Source organism: Pithys albifrons, chromosome 18 (genome assembly GCF_047495875.1).
Source record: "Pithys albifrons albifrons isolate INPA30051 chromosome 18, PitAlb_v1, whole genome shotgun sequence".
NCBI lineage: Eukaryota > Metazoa > Chordata > Aves > Passeriformes > Thamnophilidae > Pithys > Pithys albifrons.
The window spans coordinates 3671533-3689405 of NC_092475.1; the positions used below are offsets into that span (position 1 = coordinate 3671533).

General features: G+C 44.6%; 2 protein-coding genes across 3 annotated transcripts; both read right to left on the reverse strand.

Moving 5' to 3' along the window:
* OGFR (opioid growth factor receptor) lies at window positions 1-10967 on the reverse strand. Of its 2 annotated transcripts, XM_071572910.1 has the most exons (9): window positions 10652-10967; window positions 8731-8781; window positions 6708-6743; window positions 5967-6029; window positions 5579-5663; window positions 5219-5297; window positions 4731-4797; window positions 4283-4431; window positions 1-3479 (listed from the first exon to the last, which is right to left on the reverse strand). In XM_071572910.1, exons 1-9 carry the CDS (start codon window positions 10856-10858, stop codon window positions 2114-2116), a joined length of 2103 nt encoding a protein of 700 aa, XP_071429011.1. In that variant the 5' UTR covers window positions 10859-10967; the 3' UTR covers window positions 1-2113. The 2 variants fall into 2 exon arrangements, with proteins under 2 accessions (XP_071429011.1, XP_071429012.1); XM_071572911.1 differs by lacking the exon at window positions 8731-8781.
* A 1240-nt stretch (window positions 10968-12207) lies between these two features.
* On the reverse strand, window positions 12208-17454 carry MRGBP (MRG domain binding protein). Its single transcript, XM_071572643.1, has 5 exons — window positions 17068-17454; window positions 16066-16187; window positions 15479-15560; window positions 14609-14686; window positions 12208-13568 (listed from the first exon to the last, which is right to left on the reverse strand). The coding sequence occupies exons 1-5, from the start codon at window positions 17279-17281 to the stop codon at window positions 13378-13380; spliced, it is 687 nt and encodes a 228-aa protein (XP_071428744.1). The 5' UTR covers window positions 17282-17454; the 3' UTR covers window positions 12208-13377.
* Between the last annotated feature and the right edge of the window lie 419 nt (window positions 17455-17873).

Here is a 17873-nt window from a genome sequence, read left to right on the forward strand (position 1 = left end):
AAAGTCATGCTTTAATAGGGGAAATGAACATAACACTCTGTGATACAGCTCAGTGCTGGGAAACACCTTGTGAACTCACCACACACACCTGAGCCAAAACTAAACCTGGTATCACAGGGCAGGGTTTGGTTTGAGCACACACTCCAGGCTGGGGCTCACAGTGAAATCCCATTAAACACAAAACCAAACCTCACCATAACAGTATATATGATCAATGCCCCAACTGAGTACATATTCACAATGAAAACATCATTAAATAAGAAAATTGCTATAAATCTGTACAAAAGCCACAATTAACAATTCTTAGGAACCTCTTAGGAAAGAATTTTCACTCAACATTTTCAAGTATTTGTATATTTGTTAAGTCTTATTGTCTATTTAACTCCACTTGTTCATAAGAAGAAAAAAAGGTAATTTTCAAACATTAAAGCCTTTTTCAGCACACGTGTGACCATGAACATCAGATGTTAAGCTTGCAGAGTTTTATTCCCACACACATGTATGTGGCATGCTGGATCAGGACCTACACTCTGGGAAGGCAAGTCACCCATCCAATCCCTTGAAAGATGAAGCTTCTTAAGAACTGCAGCAGGGAGAGGAAAAACATTTAACAGATGCACAGGCTGCTGCATCTGCTCTCTGGCAAGGCAGGCCATCTCCTACACAAACCAAACAGCACCAAAGAACCCCAAAACCAAACCAAACAATCCGAGCCAACAGCAAGTCAGGACATTCTGGCTGTTGGGAACTGATTCCTCTGAAACATGAGACATTCCTCTGCTTCATGAAACAGGTCACTGTTTTCAACTTTTAGGAGTGAAGGTGCTAAATGGTTTAATTCTCTCTCAGACTCGGTGGAATATTGTGGGAGTCAGAGCAGCTGACAGGGGGGTCAGGAACACTAATGCAGGCAAAGAGCTGGCAAGGTCCGAAAGTGAATTCTTGAGGGCTGTAAATAAATGAACCAGACAAGCATAGCCCCTCCAATTAAAGTTTCAATTAACTGCCTCACAAGCCCAGTGGTTTCCAGGGATGCTGCACTCAAACATGCCCTGTCTGACATGCTGACCACTAATGGCAAAGCAATCCTGCCCCAGCTAGGAATGGGTTGGATCTGACACATCCAACCTCATGCAATGGCCCTGCAGAAAAGAGCCCCAAGGGCCACTGCAAATTACTTGCAAAGGCTGAAGAAATACAGTGAGAAATATTTGTGCTATTTTGGCAACTGAGAAAGGAAGGCCTTCGAACCAGTCATGGACATGAGTATCTGTGGAAGACAATAAAGGGTCTAAAAGTGACAGGAAAACCTGGGGAAAACCAGCTCTAGACAGTTTTATGCAAAATCTGAAGGTTTTTCTCTTAGAAACCAGTAGACAAGTCATCTTCTTAATTCTAACAGGAACTCTATGGGGATGAAGAGAACAAATTACTCAGCACTTTCCACCTCAGAAGAGTATCTGCACTGAGGTTCATCCTGGTCAGAGATGTTTGGCTGTGCATTTTATCCCAGTCTAAAGTCACACTTACTTTCTTTATAGGAGGAGAGGCAACTACACTCTGACATCATGTGAAATCCACATACTCATCTCTTTTAGGGAAACAGCACTTTTGCCAGGAAAAAACTCCTGGGAAGGTACAGCCTTTCAACATAACAAACAGAAGTTACACAGTAATAGAAAGGCCCAGTAAACTAAGTCATGCTGTCTTACATTAATAATATCATGTATTTAATAAATAATTAACTACTTCAAAAAAGGAAAGAGGTAATTTTTCCTATTCTCTTTCAGAAGGGGTATACCAGAATCAAAGCCAAGTGCAAAAATCCCCGTTGCTCCAAGATAGCCCTGAACATCACATAAAAACCAGGAACAGGACAAGGCCTGTTCCATGAACATGACTAAATTAAAGTTTTCCTCTTTAGGATAACCAAGAGCTGGATCTGTGACATTACTACAGATGGTTAAAAAAGTATGAAAGAGTGAAAGTGAGACAGGGGCCAGCTTGAATCATCCCAAAGGAAGTTTATTTTGCCACATGCTGTTATTCAAGCTGGCTCCCAGCAGTTGGGGCAGTGTCATCTCTGCTTGCTTGAGGACTGGCTGTGCTGCTCTCACTTTGCTGCTCCCTGCTCTGCACCAGGCTCTGCTGCATGCTCAGAGCTTTCAGCTGTTTGTGTTGCAACCTCAGCACCTTCTTCTTCAGGGCAGGTGGGTGTCATGCTCTGCTCAAGACTCTCTGGAGCTTGTTTTTTGTCTGTGAGTTCTCTTTGCTCTTTTTCGCCTGCATTTTCTGCCTTTTTCTGCTGTTCTACCCCATCTGCCTCACTTTCACCTCCCAGGAGGGTGCTGTTGCAGTGGTGCTGATCACTCCTTGGTGAGCCTTGATCTCCACTTAACTCACAGCCATCACTTACTGGAGAAGCAGAGCCAGTCCTGGGGAGCCTGGAACCAGCTGAGGGTCTCACAGCCTCCCCATCTGCATCACCACCCCCCCCCTTCTCACTTGGCACTTCCACAGCTGCATTTTTCTCACTGCCATTTTCCTTTTCATCCTCGGAGTTTGCAGCAGATGGATTTACCTTGGCACTACAGGCTGAGGGCTTCATGTTCAGGTTTATGGCCAAGCTGACTTGTCTGTTTTTCGATGTTTTTTTATCAACTTTCCTCCGTTTCACAGCTGCATCAGTGGCCTCTGACACTGCTGTCTCTTTGCTGCTTCCATCATTTTCTTTCAGTGCCTCCTGGTCCTCTTCTGCTTGTGAGAGTGGACCTGAGGAGTGAATTTCTGCATCAATAGCACATTCTCCCAGATTATGGGAAATGTTTTCAATATCAGTAGGGCTTTTCAATGGTCCAACCTTTTGAGCCTCCAGTTTCCTCTTCTTGCTCTCCTTTGTGCAGTCATTCTCTGCTGTACCCTGCACTTCTTCTTCAGGCTTGCTGTTTAAATCCTTCTCCTCTGGCTGGGAAAATGAAGCTTCTTTCTCCTCCTCCTCATCTCCTCCCTTTAAAACACATTTGCTTGTCTTCTCTTTTACACCTTCATCACTCACTTCAGGCTGCAAGTTGGCAGCATCTCCAGCTTCCTGTTTCACCTCTGGAGTCTGGTGCTGATCCTTTTCCACAGGATCACCACATTTTTTACCAGGAGTTTCCTGGCTGTCTTCAGCCTTTTGGTGCAGCTGTGGTTTGGCAGAGCGGGGTTTGTACTTCAGGAGTTTATCACGTGGCCCCCACACGAAGCTGTCCCGAGGTTTAAAGTGCTGCCAGGCATAGTACACCAGTTCCCTCCTCTTCCCTTTGCTTCTGATGGTGAATAGGAAATAATCCAAGGCACTTCTCTTGACATTTGGTAGTGTCTCCTCAACAAGAGTTTCTGTTAGGAAAAACTTTACCAAGTGCACTTGATAGTCTTCATATCCCATCTCTCCCAGGCACTTGAGGATGCGAGTGATCCGCAGGTTGTTGTGGCTGAACCTGAACAGAACAGAGAAGCAAAGCTGTGAAGGGCAACTCTTACCAGCCACTGTGAACCTCTGGGGCATCTGCAAAGGGTTTTGTCATTTATTGACTGTCACCTATTAAAGACTATTTGACAATGCAAAGGGGAGTACAGGTGGGCTTGATTTTAAAGTAGCTACAGCTGCTGCCTCCTTCAGCAGCATCTTCCCAGCCTCTCTTGGGCTCCTAAAATTCATCATCTCACTGCTTGGAAAGGTTTTGCCTTTCTGAATCACCCACCAGTAGATAACCTTGTGGGTCAGGCACTCAAGTCCATGCAGCACATGCTGTCCCTGCCCCTGCCTGTAGTGTTAAGAATTCCAGGCACACAGGGATGCTGCCAAAAAGTCATGACTTAAGCTAGGACACAGTCCTTTTTATTTTAATACTTGGCAGTCTTCAAGGTTTTTTTTCTTTTCTGAGTATGCCCGGTCCTTTTAAGAGCCCTTGTTAATATCAGGGGTATGAGAATCAGATTATCCCCTAAAACCCTGCAATAATAAAAAAATTTCACCATCAATTTGTAGAGCACTTTTCAAAGAAGGACTCAAAGTATTTTACAGACATTAAGGCAGCTTTGTAAACAATCAGGAAACCATATGGAAACAGTTCTATTTTGTAGCTTAACAGAATAAAAATTAAAAATACTTTCACTGGATAACAGGTTTATCAATAGAAATCTCCATTCCTCAAGGGCTGAGGATTTCCTTGACTTATTTTTTTCCCTCAGAGAAGTGCCTGGCTGCAGTAAATGATTGACAGCATAAACTTAGACTCACCTGTTCAAGTTATCAAATCTTTCAGCCCAGTTCTCTGCTCTCTTAAGTTCTCCAGTTTTTTTGTTGACCAGAATGATTCCATAAAATCTCAGCATGAGCTCATAAGCACGGACAAACCTTTCCATAACTTTCTTGGACCTCCTAAAGGCCTGAAAACATGACAGAGCAATTAGTAAAATGTGAAACTCCCTAATTACCTGCACCAGTTTAAGTGGCATCTGAATTATAAACAAGGCTTGATTGTATCACTGAGCATTTCATGTGCTGGTGGAGCTTCTGGCAGCCACAAGACAGACAAAAGCTTCACAGTGAGCTCTGTGCATACCAGGGACCAAGGAAGCAAAAAAACCCTACTAGACTTCAAATCTAAGGCATTTAGGGTAAAACACAACATCCCTCAGGTGTCCAAAAAAAAAAAAAAAAAGAGCCAAAAGCTTTCAGTCAATACCTGGATTTCCTGGGAGGTGAGTGGGCTGGCACTCCGGTTCATGCCATACTCACGTAAAGGGAACAGCCTGAAAGGAAAGAAATGTTCATCCTAAGTGAGCAAAGCTGACATCCAACCACACAGGCACCTCTTGGCACCTCACACCCTTGTGGACATAGAAGTAGTATAAATTCCTCCCATAAAAGCATTGTCTATACCCACAACAACAACACATTTTGCTTATTTGAATTTCTCTCCCTGCCCTGACTTTGATCTGCAGGTGCTCAAAGGCCAAGCATGACTGAGATTTATTGCCACATCTGCACTGGAAACCCACATCTTCTGGATTTCCACTGCATTGCTTCCAGAAGAATACAACTCAATAAAGCTAAAGTGGACACAGGTTTGACTCAAGAGTAATTCTGGGCCTTTTGGGAAGGTGTGTTCAGCAACACCTGACACTCAAAAGAGGCACAACTCAAGAGAGGCACTCTGTCCATGCAGTTTACCATTGTATGTAAGAATGGTTTTCTTCCAGAATTTCATAGTTGTCCCACCAACATGAAAGCAGTTCTTCAATATGTAAACCTGAAAGGAAAAGGAAAAGGTCAGGCATTAACTTCTCTAACTAGACAACCTTGCAAGCCAGAAAAATATCTTAAGTTTTCTACCACTAAGGAGAAAATTTAGGAAAATCAGCAGAAACAAGGAAATTTTAAAATGGAAATCCTTGATGGGTTTTTTGTTTGGTTTGTCTGGAGGTTTTGGTTTGGTTTTTATTAATTGTCCCACATGGATGGAGCTGCTGTTTCACCAATTCAAGCAACTGCAGCAAATTGCATCAACCAACCATCACACAAGGTACTCACCATGGGGCTTAAAAGCAATCTCATTTTTATAAAAGCTTAAGTTCCACATCTCTTCTTCCACATCATTTAATGATTCTATCAAACCCTGGAGATGAGAACAAAAAAATCAACAAGCAGCAACCTTTTAAAAGGCAATATTCACTTCAACACTTTCTGCTTTCCCTTGCATTTCCCAAACATTTTCAACCTAAGTCCCTGAGACTTGTTTTGGGAAGTAACAGCTTGTTTCTGATACACCCACATGCACATTATCCCTCCCCCCTCACAAATGAATCCTTTAAAGGTTCTGTAGTCTGTCAATGTAAAGGCAAAAGGGTGTTCCCAAATCTAGAAAGTGTTGCTAAAGGTAGGAGGGATGAGGAGCTGCTGCAGCCCCCCAGGCACGTACTGGGTAATGGTGTCTGTATCTCTGCAGGTCTTTGGCCGCATTCCAGTTGCGCCTCCTGCTGAACTGGAGACAAGAGACACATTAGAAATTCACAATAAAACCATTTTCTGCAAAAAAAGAATCACCCACTGACTGAATTCAGCATCTCTCACACAGGTGCCCTGCACTCTGCACTCCCAGTAACTCCAAAGCCAGCCAGTTGTTGTTGTTGTTGCTCTGCATTCCTGAACAAGTTCACACCTTCTCCTTTAACCAAAATATTTCTTTTTCCTGCTAGTCTTATCCATCAAGGTTTTCATTTTTATGTATATCCTGTATATCAAGTCTTGCATCTCTTGGGTTTGCCTATAGAAATGGTCAGAACTAGATGGAAATTCAAGACAGGAAAATGGCATTCTTTTTCCTTAACTCAAAGGTTTTAAAACAACACGTCTCTGAGTTGCTACAAACCCTAATGGAGAGAGAGGCCAGACTTTAAAACTGTAGAATTTAAGATGCAGAAATATCCCTTGAACTCGAGATTCCCATTCCCTGTAGACATTACTGAAATAAAAAGTTTTCTTCATCTTTGCTTTATGCTTGAGATCAGCCTTGCTGATGGAGCACCATGCTGATCTAGACAGCAAACAATAATAGAGCCACAAGGCCACATTATGGATGTATTTTATTGGGCTTCTGTCCCAGTCATCATCTTAATTATTACTCATTTTTTCATGTAACCAAACTTTATGTCAAACCTACCTGAAAGCTGCTCCAAGGCATCCATGAGCTTAGCTCCTACAAATAAAAAGCATTTAGTTGGAACATTCTGAAACCAAACTTCACTAATAAAAGAAAAAATAAGATATGAAATGAGAATACCCACAGCAGTGATTCACACAATCCCTATTAGTTGCCAAGTGACAGATTTACCCAGTTACAGCTGAATTCACTTCATTTTATTCATAATTCAAATTGCTACAGAGAAAAACCTGTGGTGCCACATAAATAGGTGCCAGGTTTTCCTCATTGCACAGATGTGCTAAATTCATTTCAAGTGTCACATTTAGACCCAAATCACAAAAGAACAGCTCAATTTGCTCCTCTGAAATTCGTGGAAATAGAAGTTGCAAGAATGACTTGGTTTAAAAAGTGTTTTAAGCGAATTATATACATATAGATTTTTACTTCTCTATTTTTGCAGTGGAAAACTTCAATGATAAGTGATTTTGTTACACTTCACAAGCAACACAGACAGGTTTAATCTTGCTGAGTGCTGAAAACCATGAAAGCACTTAACAGTGTTCTGTCAATTTAGAGCCACCAAGATGAACAAGATTGCTCATGGATAAAGGGGCCCCCAAAGCAAAGCACAGCACAGTCACATCATCCAATGTCAGCTCACAGCAAGAACAAGATTGTTGGGAAATGGCCATAAGATGTGCAAACTCTTGCAGAATAAGCACTGTAAGGAAGTTAAAAGAAAGAAGCAGCAAAAACTCTCTAAAGTTATTTTGTAACCTCATTTCTTAACCTCACTTGTACAGAGAAAAGTAAACCCACTTCCCAATGAACACCAATCACTGGTTCATTCATTATTAAGGCTGGAACTGGACTACATTCTGTAACACCTCATTGCAATAACATCATCCATTCAGTTTCCCTCTTAAGTGAATTAATTAAAATGTTCCCAATCACAAAATAATCCATTTCCTGATATCCTTGACATTTAAGGTTCTAAAATAACATCCTTGAACACAGTCAAGTGGGACAGGGTAAGAGTGGACTGGCTCCCACTTTGGTAAGTAACTGGTTTGCTGAAGACTCCATGTAGCAACAGAGACAGATGAAATGCCAGGGTGCAAGAGGCTGTAAATCTTGGCCAGAAAGAAGCCAGATCCAGGAAAATGCATCCTGGAGCCCAGACATAAAGAGAAGAAGATGGGGAAGCAAAGAGAGCAAAACTCAGCTTTGGTCCTCCAAGTAGGTTTTGTTTCTGGGTCTCTATAAACTTCCATTTAAGCCACACAGAAACAGAACCTTCCCTTTCTTTCCAGGTTAGAAACAGAATCACAGACTATTCTGAGTTGAAAGGGACCCACAAGGATCATCGGGTCCAACTCAAGTCAATGGCCCACACAGGGGATTGAACCCATGAGCTTGGCATTACTGCAACCCAGTTTTATACAAACTGAACAGCAAGGCTGAAACTTGCACATATAAATCAATTCCCTTTACGTCTAAACAGGAAATCTAAGTGGGTTTCACCCCCTAAACCTGGATCACATCAGGCAGAACAGGCATCGCTGTGCAAGGAGGGAGGGAAGCAGAGAACACAGCCAGGAGAGGGGAACACAAACAGGGTTTGGCTGAGAAAACAGCTGGAAAGCAGCTGTAACCAGAAAGGATGAAAGAACACATGGATTGTGAGCAAGACACAGGAATGAGAAAGAGAACAAAATCCCAGAAGAGGGATTGAAACCTTTCGTTGGTGGAGATTAGGAGAAAGCAGAACTACAGGGTTTGTTACTAAAACATGAACTCCAGGGGCTACAGAAGCCTTAGAGAGAACTTTTGAAAATGAACACAAACCTCAAAGTTTTCAAAGCTCACTCACAGAAGTTAAAGGCACTGCAATGCAAAAGAGGTTGGAAAAAAGCACCTGCAGGAACCTCAGACCATGAGCATGGAGCACTTGCAGAGATGAGTGAAATGCAAAGATAAAAGAAGAATTTTCAGTTGGTTTTGAAAGTGCATAGTGCAAATAATAATAAAAACCTCTAACCTCCAAACCGAAAAAAGACAGCAGGTTCAGACAGAGAGAATACCATCGAGACTGAGGGGAGAAGAATGAGAATTAGTGTAAAATAAGCAGAAGTGGGAACTAGTTTTGGAAACTGATTCATGCCTTTGACAGGCTGTAAAGGCATAAATGGATAGCAGAAGATTTACTGTTTCTTTAAGCATTCATTCTCATTGCCTGTTAATTTTTCAGGCACTGTCAGACAGAGGTGACTACACATCCATCACTGAAGGAAGAGCTCCTCTTGAAAAATGCAGAACGATATTCCAGGGGCCGCAAGTCTCAGCAACAACATCCTTCTTTGTAAGCCAAAGCTGGAAAAGTCCACTCACTGGAGTGAAAAAATGGTCCTTGCCTTTACAGTTGTCACAATCCAGAGCTGCTCTAAGAAAAACATACCTGAAGAACAAACACATGCAAACAAAAATAATCTGAAGGTTCGGGAGTTATTAAAACTTGTGAACTCCAGCCATGCACAAAAGAAAGTTGAAAGTGCCCTCGAATGGTGTAAAACATTTAAAAGGAAAACTACTGCACCCAAAATATCTTTCTTTTTCTATGTGTAAAGAGAATTTTTTTCTTTAAAAGTGGTTATTTTAATATCTTAATGCTTATAAAAAAATAAAGTTTAAGATTAAACTCCTTTAAAAGTGTATTCATTGGAAAGCTTTATCTGCCTATTTATAGTCTAAAAAAAAGGGTAAGTTGCTGAAATGAAACTGAAATGAAGAGTTAGTTTCCTTTTCCCAGAAAGGGGAGGAGTCAAAGGATTGTATTGACTGACCAGGAAATACTGAAAAAGGAAGTTTTGCACTTACCAAAGGAATACTGGAGAAAAAATTGATATTCAGTGTCAAATTGAAAAACACTGATGCTAAAGGCAGGAACCTCAGATAAGACTAACAAGTTACTTTTATTACAACTGAACATTATTTAAGGCACCAGTGTTCACGTTTTTCAGCAGCTCACTCACATACCTCTAGGTTTTTAAAAGTGTATTGTGCTGTTCTCAGAGTTGCTCTAAACATGTTCCTTAGAGAATAAAACATGTCTAAAAGAAATCAAACATTACAGCTCATTTTTAATACTGAGCAGATATGATGTGATGGCTTTTTATGAATGGCATCAAAGAGCCAAAGGCCACCACACAAAGCTGAGGGTACCAACCAAAAACCTGAAAGCAGGAACATCAGTGCCATGTCCAAGCCATGCAGTGAACAGGCAGGTGATGTACAGAAAACAGAACCTGCATTAATGGGATAAAGTACCCAAATCACAGGGAGCAGGGGGGGAAAACATATTAAGACCTGGATCTTAGGGAGTCACGAAGTCACAGGATCCCTCTGCCCTCCCCATCCCTGTCCCCTCTCGCGGAGGATTTGCTTCATCAGGATGAGGACAAATTACGTGCATCGCTCCCAGGGAAAAGCCCTTTGCCTTCTTTAAAGTGTTTCAAGCCTCTCCAGTTCCTCTCCGTGGATCCTGACACGGGAGCCCAAAGGCGCTGAGAGCACAGAGAGAGTGCCCTGGGCGGGCACAGCATCACTCGCACGGGTGAGCGCACCTGGGACAATCCCGAGGGATGCAGGAATTCCCGGGAGGGCACAGCATCACTCGCACAGGTGAGCGCACCTGGGACCAGCCCGAGGGATGCAGGAATTCCCGGGAGGGCACAGCATCACTCGCACAGGTGAGCGCACCTGGGACCATCCCGAGGGATGCAGGAATTCCCGGGAGGGCACAGCATCACTCGCACAGGTGAGCGCACCTGGGACAATGCCGAAGGATGCGGGACTCCCGCGGCACCGAGCGAGGCAGGGGAAGGCACAGGGAGGAAGCTCCGGCTGGAAGGGTCAGGAATGGGATTCCCCAGCCCAGCCCAGCCCGGGGACTCCGCACCCACCTGGCCATAGCGGGAGCCCCGAGCCCTGCCCGGCCCCGGCTGCTCCCCCGCATCCTGCGGCTCCTCCCCGGCTGCCGCCTCCGCTTCGCCTCCGCCGCCATCCTCCTCCTCCTCCTCCTCCCCCTCCCAGGTGGAGTCGTAGTGCCACAGGCACTCCTCGTCCTCCGCCTCGTCCTCGTCCACTCTGAACATGAATGAGGCCGCCATGGGGCGCGGTGGGCAAGGGGAAGAGAAGGGAGAGAGAGAAGGGAAAGGGAAAGCGAAAGGGCTCGGGAAAGGGGCGGCCCCTTTCCCGCCCGCCCGCGCGCACAAAGCCCGGCCACGTGGGGGGGCAACCGGGGGACGGAAGCGCGCACAAAGCCCCGCCCCCTTTCCTGCGCCGCCGCACCCCATTGGCCGCCCGCGGCCCCGCGCTCGCGGCCCCTGCGCCCGCCCGCAGCGTTCCCAGAACGGCGGCCCTGGGATGGGGAAACAGCATCCCGATGGGAATGAGTGAGGAACAGCGTTCCCAAGGAGCCAGCCCTCGGTGAACGGGCTGCTGGGCAAAGAGCCGCAGCGCCCGGGGCAGTTAAGGCATTGTGGAGTTTGCCAAGACCCAACTTCGCAACCCAGAAATTCCTAAAACATCCGCGCTGCGGATTGACCCTGAAATCCCACGTGGAATTCCCTGCTCAGGTTGGAGCTGGGAGATCGAACCAGGGCACGGTACTGCTGACACAGTCCTACTCTGAGCTATGGAAACATTCCACTGGTACAGCCAACACTTTGGAATAGAAGCGCCTGGATGAGGATTTACCCACAAGGCCCTGAGACGAGTTACAAAATCTGCACTTCGTGGCCCAAATCCACACAGATCATGACAAAGTTTCTTAAGGAAAGAGCAAAACACACCAGAGGCATTCATTCACCTTTGGGTGCTCACTGGAATGATGTATCTGGGACGTGGTTACAACCTCTAGGAACTTGAACATACAAAAAAAATAGTTTTTTTCCTAAATATCAACATTAAAACCAGGAGCTTCCTCACATGAAAGGTCGGTTTGTGCTTGCCCAGAAAACCTCTGAGGCTCCTGTAGCATCTCCCCAAACCAGAGCTCCATGAGCTCTCCAGTTGGTGGCATCTCAGCAGACATTCTCCAAGGCTCAAAGCACTGAATTCAGGATAATCACAGAATCCCAGACTGTTCTGAGCTGGAAGGGACTCACAAGGATCATCGAGTCCAACTGTGAAGTCAATGACCCACACAGGGGATTGAACCCATGACCTTGACATTATTACAACCAAGTTTTAACCAACTGAGCTCATCTCAGGGTAATTGCACCTTCTGGTAAATCCTCAAGTTTGGAAGCTTCCAGCAACCTATCTATGGTGTTCAGCAGACCAGGATTTTTTATCAAATATCATATAGAAGTAACAGGGTAGTTGTTCACATCAGACATAGTTAGTTAAAAAAGGCAGAGGTAAACCCCAGTAGGCACTTTGGAGGCACAAGATACCTAAATAACTTTCAAAATAAATAGGGCCAGATTTTAATCAAGTCACACAACAATTACTATTTAGTAAAATAAAAACAAGTCAAATTTATTCTTGGTATAAAACAAGAGAAGAAAAAAAGGTGAACAAGAACCTGGCTACGTACCTAGAATAAAAACAAGAACTGGTTGTTGACTCCTAGTGCCTCACCTTGAAGGCAATACTGACAAATTTAAAAAGTAATTCTTCTTTTTATTAACTGGTAGTTAACACAGTGAAACAAACCCAGTACCATTTCAACCTGCTGCATTCAGCACTCAACAGGTGTTTGTTGACTGTGGTCCATCTTCTCACAAACACAAAAATAGTAATTTCCTGAAATCTCAATATTCCAGCATATAAAAGACAAGCATTACAATGTCAGTAAGATTCTTCAGTTGTAGAACAAAATGAACATTTTGGAAAACCAATTCCATTCACATCTACTAAAACTGCTTTAAAAAAATAAATAATTGAGTACAAACCCCACTGTTTTATACTACTGTATTACAAATGGATAAAGGTTCATGATCCCTTACAAAACCATGTGACATCACCAGATTATTTTATTTAGGACACTTGTTAATTATTCTGGCTAGGGGCATTGTTAATTTTTACATATCAACTTGGGAAAGATTGAAAAATGTTACATCTCTAAGGGTGAAATGAAGTTCCTCCAGCAAACAGAGCAACAGAACACTTCAATTCAGCAGTTACCTGCATTTAAAAGAATTTTAGTTTTACTGAACCAACAAAGTGAGACATTTGATACAAATGCTATGCTTGCAGCAAGTGAAATGGTCAAAACAAACCACAGATGGCCTGTGATACTCACAGACAGCAACAGAGGCAGAAAAACAATCCCAGATTTCCAGGATTTCCTTTGCTCAGGTGATCCAAGGCCGCGTGTTCCTCTGGGCACTCGATTCACCAGCTGTGCAGACACCGAGCGTGTTCCTGGTTGGAATTGCAGCCACTGGCACTGGTGCATCCACTGCCCACACTCCCAGCTCTCTCCCCAGGCCCCGGGAAGGCAGCCGGGAATCGCACCAGGAGCGAGTCTTGCGTGTCTAAAGCCGATGTGCGGATTCTTCAAACACCTGGCTCAGAACTCTTTTCCTTCCTCAAACAGTTCGAGTAGCAGCTCTCCTGCCACTGGTTTTTGCTGTTCCCCCCATCCCACCCCACGGTCTGTCACTCCTCTTTCACAGCTCTAAGTCCTGCGGCGTTTGGCGGCGCTGGGACTGGAAGGGTTACTGTTTGCATTTAACACCTTCTCAGTGACTCTGTTGCGCTTCCTCTTATCAGATCCTTCTTTGGATCCAGAATCTGATGAAGTTTTCTCTTTGTCTTTGCTGCTTGGCTTTTCAGTGGTTTTTCCTAAACTTCCAGAGGGTGCAAAAACTGAAATAGGATCAAAGTAATGATTCCAGATCAGAGTCACACACATAGGCAAACAAGAGTGATATCAAATTTCTTTATATTACATAAAACTTCTCAAAACAATCAACTCTCAGGATATTTATCCAACGTTAAGTACTTCACTTCTAAAGGAAAAATCTTCTGTGAGAAAGGCACATCTTGCTTTTATTATTTGCTTTAAAGACAGGCATGTATTTCGACAAGCTAAAAATCAAATTCATTAAGTGGAATTAAACAGCACTTCTTATTAAAATACTTAATAGCAACACTTACAGAACATAGGACCAATCTATGGAATTTATAATCAGCAATGGTCATTACATTTGGTATCATAGATAGATATTAAAACTGAACACCCAAAATGTGAGATTTAATATATTTTTAAATACATTTTTAGATCTTTTATTACAATCTTTAGACACCACTTATTCAGTGATATAAATAAGATAACTTATAGAGTTAGCAGCTGGCTTGGTCTGTTAATGCAAATAGCAGGATCTCTACTGTTCACATTTGACTTGTTCTACAGCAAAGTGTTAGGAAAACAAGCCTTTTATTTAAAAGAAGCAGGATAATAAAATAAAATAAACCCTCTGTCCGCCGTCCCAGTTAAGCACACAATTTTACAGTCTCTTTTCATTTATATCCCCTATTTCCCCCATGACTACAAAGTTCCTTACACAGAGTATTTAGGTTCAATAAAATTGGACACAATTTTCTTTCAGAGATCTTTAGATTCCTTCAGACTCCCCCCAGGGGTTGGTCAAGTACATATTAAACCCAAAAATCTCCAAAGCTATACAACCTGCACAGATGATTTAAGAACAAAGAAGAAATCTTTTTGAGAAGCAACTGCTTACTCTGTGCATTCTTAAATTATTCTAAGTCTTGGCATGAGCACATGCTGAGTCTGAGTACAAATCACAAAGTACACTGTATTTGGGATTTATATTTTTACATTAATTTCTGTGTTACAGTTGGTTTTTAATCTCATATTACACAGTAGAGAGTTACAAAATTACCTTCTTCTGGACCTGCATGCGTTTCCATCTCTTCTTTTAAAATTTCCTCTTTCACTTCTTCTTCCATCATTACTTTTCCTACAGAAAGGATTGTTAGCAAAGGTTAGATGGCTTTAAGGAACCACATATTCTGTGCAACATTCAGTAATAATTTGGAGAAGTTCCTCAACGCTGTGATACAGAATCACAGCAAGTTGTGCAGGCATCCTACAGGCAGAATGCAAAGCACTGAACAAGATGATGTCTCGTGTCAAGAAGTTCCACTGAAATTATTAATGGGAAGAAAGTGAAATGCTCAACAAGCAAAACATCTACTTTAGATGTGCACATCTACTTTACCAAGGTTATGGTCTGATGTAATACCACAACCATTTCAACAAGGTGCAACAATCCCACAATAAGCTACTAACCACCTTTCAAGGAACATTTTGCTTTCACTCTTCAAACTGGTATCAGTGAAGCAGAAGTTGAATGTAAACAGAATAAATAGAACCTGATTGTGCTAAATTAACACCCCATCTACTTTATATTTAAGAATTTGAGAAATACTATTTAGAATCTGACCAAGGGGTCTCTTTCCTGCCAGCCTGTCTCCTACAATGGTCAATCACAAAGGCTGATAAAAAGGACATGAACAGCACAAGCTCTGGGATTCTTTCCCTGGCAGCTTCTTTCAGTTAGTTGGTTAAAAATTTATGAGATAAACTTGTATCTGTTTAACACTCCCTTTTCCCACTGCACCAAACACACCAGTCTGAAAGAATGGCCTTGGAATTGACATGTTACATCCCTTTTTTCTGGACACTTTGATTAAACATTCTGAGGTGACATCAGAGCAACCAAGAAGCAGAGCCTGCTGTCATATCTTACCTTCTCTCACTTCTTGGATCATTTCATCAGGAAGAGCAAAATTCTTCTCTATATTAGGGAATGGAAGAATCTCAGATTCATGCTTAGAAAGAAAAGAAAGATCTCTGTGAATAACTGGTAACAACTTCAATTTTAATTTAGAAATGCAATCTCAAGTTGTCTATTACATTCAATTAGTAGTTAAATAATTCTTAACAAGACAGTTCAGATGTTAAAGAATCAGGAGGTTCCTTATGTCAAACTGATTACTAAGGTCAAGATACCAGAGATCACAACATGACTATTTGAGATGATTTCTGGAACACAAATATGGCAAATTCTTATGTAAACACACTGTAACTTTTTCATTTGACCCAAACATTTGGCTGGATCAAACCATGACATCAAAACAAAACCAAAAACCCCTCACAAGTCACTGCAGGTTTTATTGTCTCCCATCTAATCTATTTTTATTCAGGCAAAACCCCAACAACCCAAGAATAACACTCGGTATGATGAAAGGTATGACGGGCCCAGCGATTTTGGCCCATCCCACCTTCTGAACTCTAAGAAATAACCATGTGGTTGCATCAACCCTTTATACTCACAAGAGCCTGCATATCATACATGGTGCTGAGATGGTCCCAAATCACTTTGGATGAAATCTGCCGCCCCATATTCTGGCTGAATTTATCCCGGATACAAATCATGTGGAAATGGCGATTCACACCTGGGGGAGAGAACTCAGTGCAATTAAAAATGCTAACAGTTTCATTTATGCCATTTCGATCTATTTAGATACATAAATTCATTTATTTATGACAATTAAAAAAATGTGTTGTTCCAAGGAATCCACACATTATAGGAGAGACAGGTGGAATCTGGGCAGGCTGATCCTTCACCCTGTGCTGCTCCAGAGGGGCTGAGGGGGACACTGACACAGCCAGAGCTTTTGTCATTCACAGAATCCCAGACTATTCTGAGTTGGAAGGGACCCACAAGGATCATCGAGTCCAACTCTTAAGTCAATGGCCCACGTACGGGATTGAACCCTTTACAGGGGCTGTGAGGAACAATCCCTAGTGCTGCGTCCAGTGCTGGGCTCCTCAGCACCGGAGAGACTCGGAGCTCCAGTGGAAGGGAATGAAGGGACTGGAGCATTTCTCTCACGAGGAAAGGCTGAGGGAGCTGGGCCTGCTCATGGCTGAGAGGGAACCTCATCAGGGTATAAATACACAAAGAGGGGGCGCCAAGAAGATGCAACCAGGGCTCTGCTAGGACCAAGCAGAGTCTGAAGCACAGGAAGCCCATCTGAGAAGAACTTGTTTGCTGCGAGCACTTAACCGATCTCATGGAGAGCGTGTCTCTCACCGGAGACATCCCACCACCGTGGGGGCGTCATGGTGTCCCTCCCGGCACGGCCTGTGCCTGTGAAGGGGCGGCGGGGCCGGGCCGGGCGGCTCAGCAGGTCGGGAGGGCCCCGGCTGCCTCCCTCCTTCTCTCCTTCCTTCCCTCCCTCCTTCCCTCCGTTCTTCCCTCCCTCGCTCCCCACAGGCCCCGCCGCAGCCCCCCCGGCCCCGCCGCTCCCCGAGGCCGCGGCCCGCGCTCACCTACGGGCTTGTGGCCCAGCATGGCGTGGAACAGACACACCTCCACCTCCGGGCTCCACACCACCGCCGCCTCCTCGGCCTGCGATCCGGGCTCCGGCCCTGCTGCCGCGGCTGCGACAGCGGCAGCGACCGCCGAGGCGGCGCCAGGCCCGGCCGGGGGCAGCGGCGGCTTCTCCACGGCGGTGGCGGCAGAGCCGCCCTCCGCCTCGCTCATCGCCGGCCGCGCCCGCAGCGGCTCCTGCCGGCCGGGAGCGGGCACAGAGCCGGGCAGAGGCCGGGCAGGAACCGCGCCCGGGGCGGGGAGAGGCAGCGGGAGGGTCCCGGTGCGCCCCTCGCAGCGCCCAGGCCGGAGCGCAGCCCCGAGAGCGGCCCCGAGGGCCGGGCCCGGCCGCGACTGCCCCGGCAGAGCCTCGGGGGCTGCGGGGGAAGTGCCGTGTGGGCCCCTGGGAAAAGGCTGGGGGGCCGCTGGGAAGTACTGGTGAACCTCTGGGAAGGGCCTTATGGTCCTCTGGGAACAGCCTTATGGTCCTTTTGGAATAGCCTTATGAACCTCTGGGAACGGTCTTACGGACCTCTGGGAAGGGCCTTATAGTCCTTTTGGAATAGCCTTATGGACCTCTGGGAAGGGTCTTACGGACTTCCAGGAATAGCCTTATGAACCTGTGGGAATAGCCTTTTGGATCTCTGGGAACAGCCTTATGAACCTCTGGGAAGGGCTTTATTAAGGTCTGGGAAGGGCCTTATGGACCTCTGGGAAGGGCTGTATGGTCCTCTTGGAATAGCCTTATGAACCTCTGGGAAGTTCC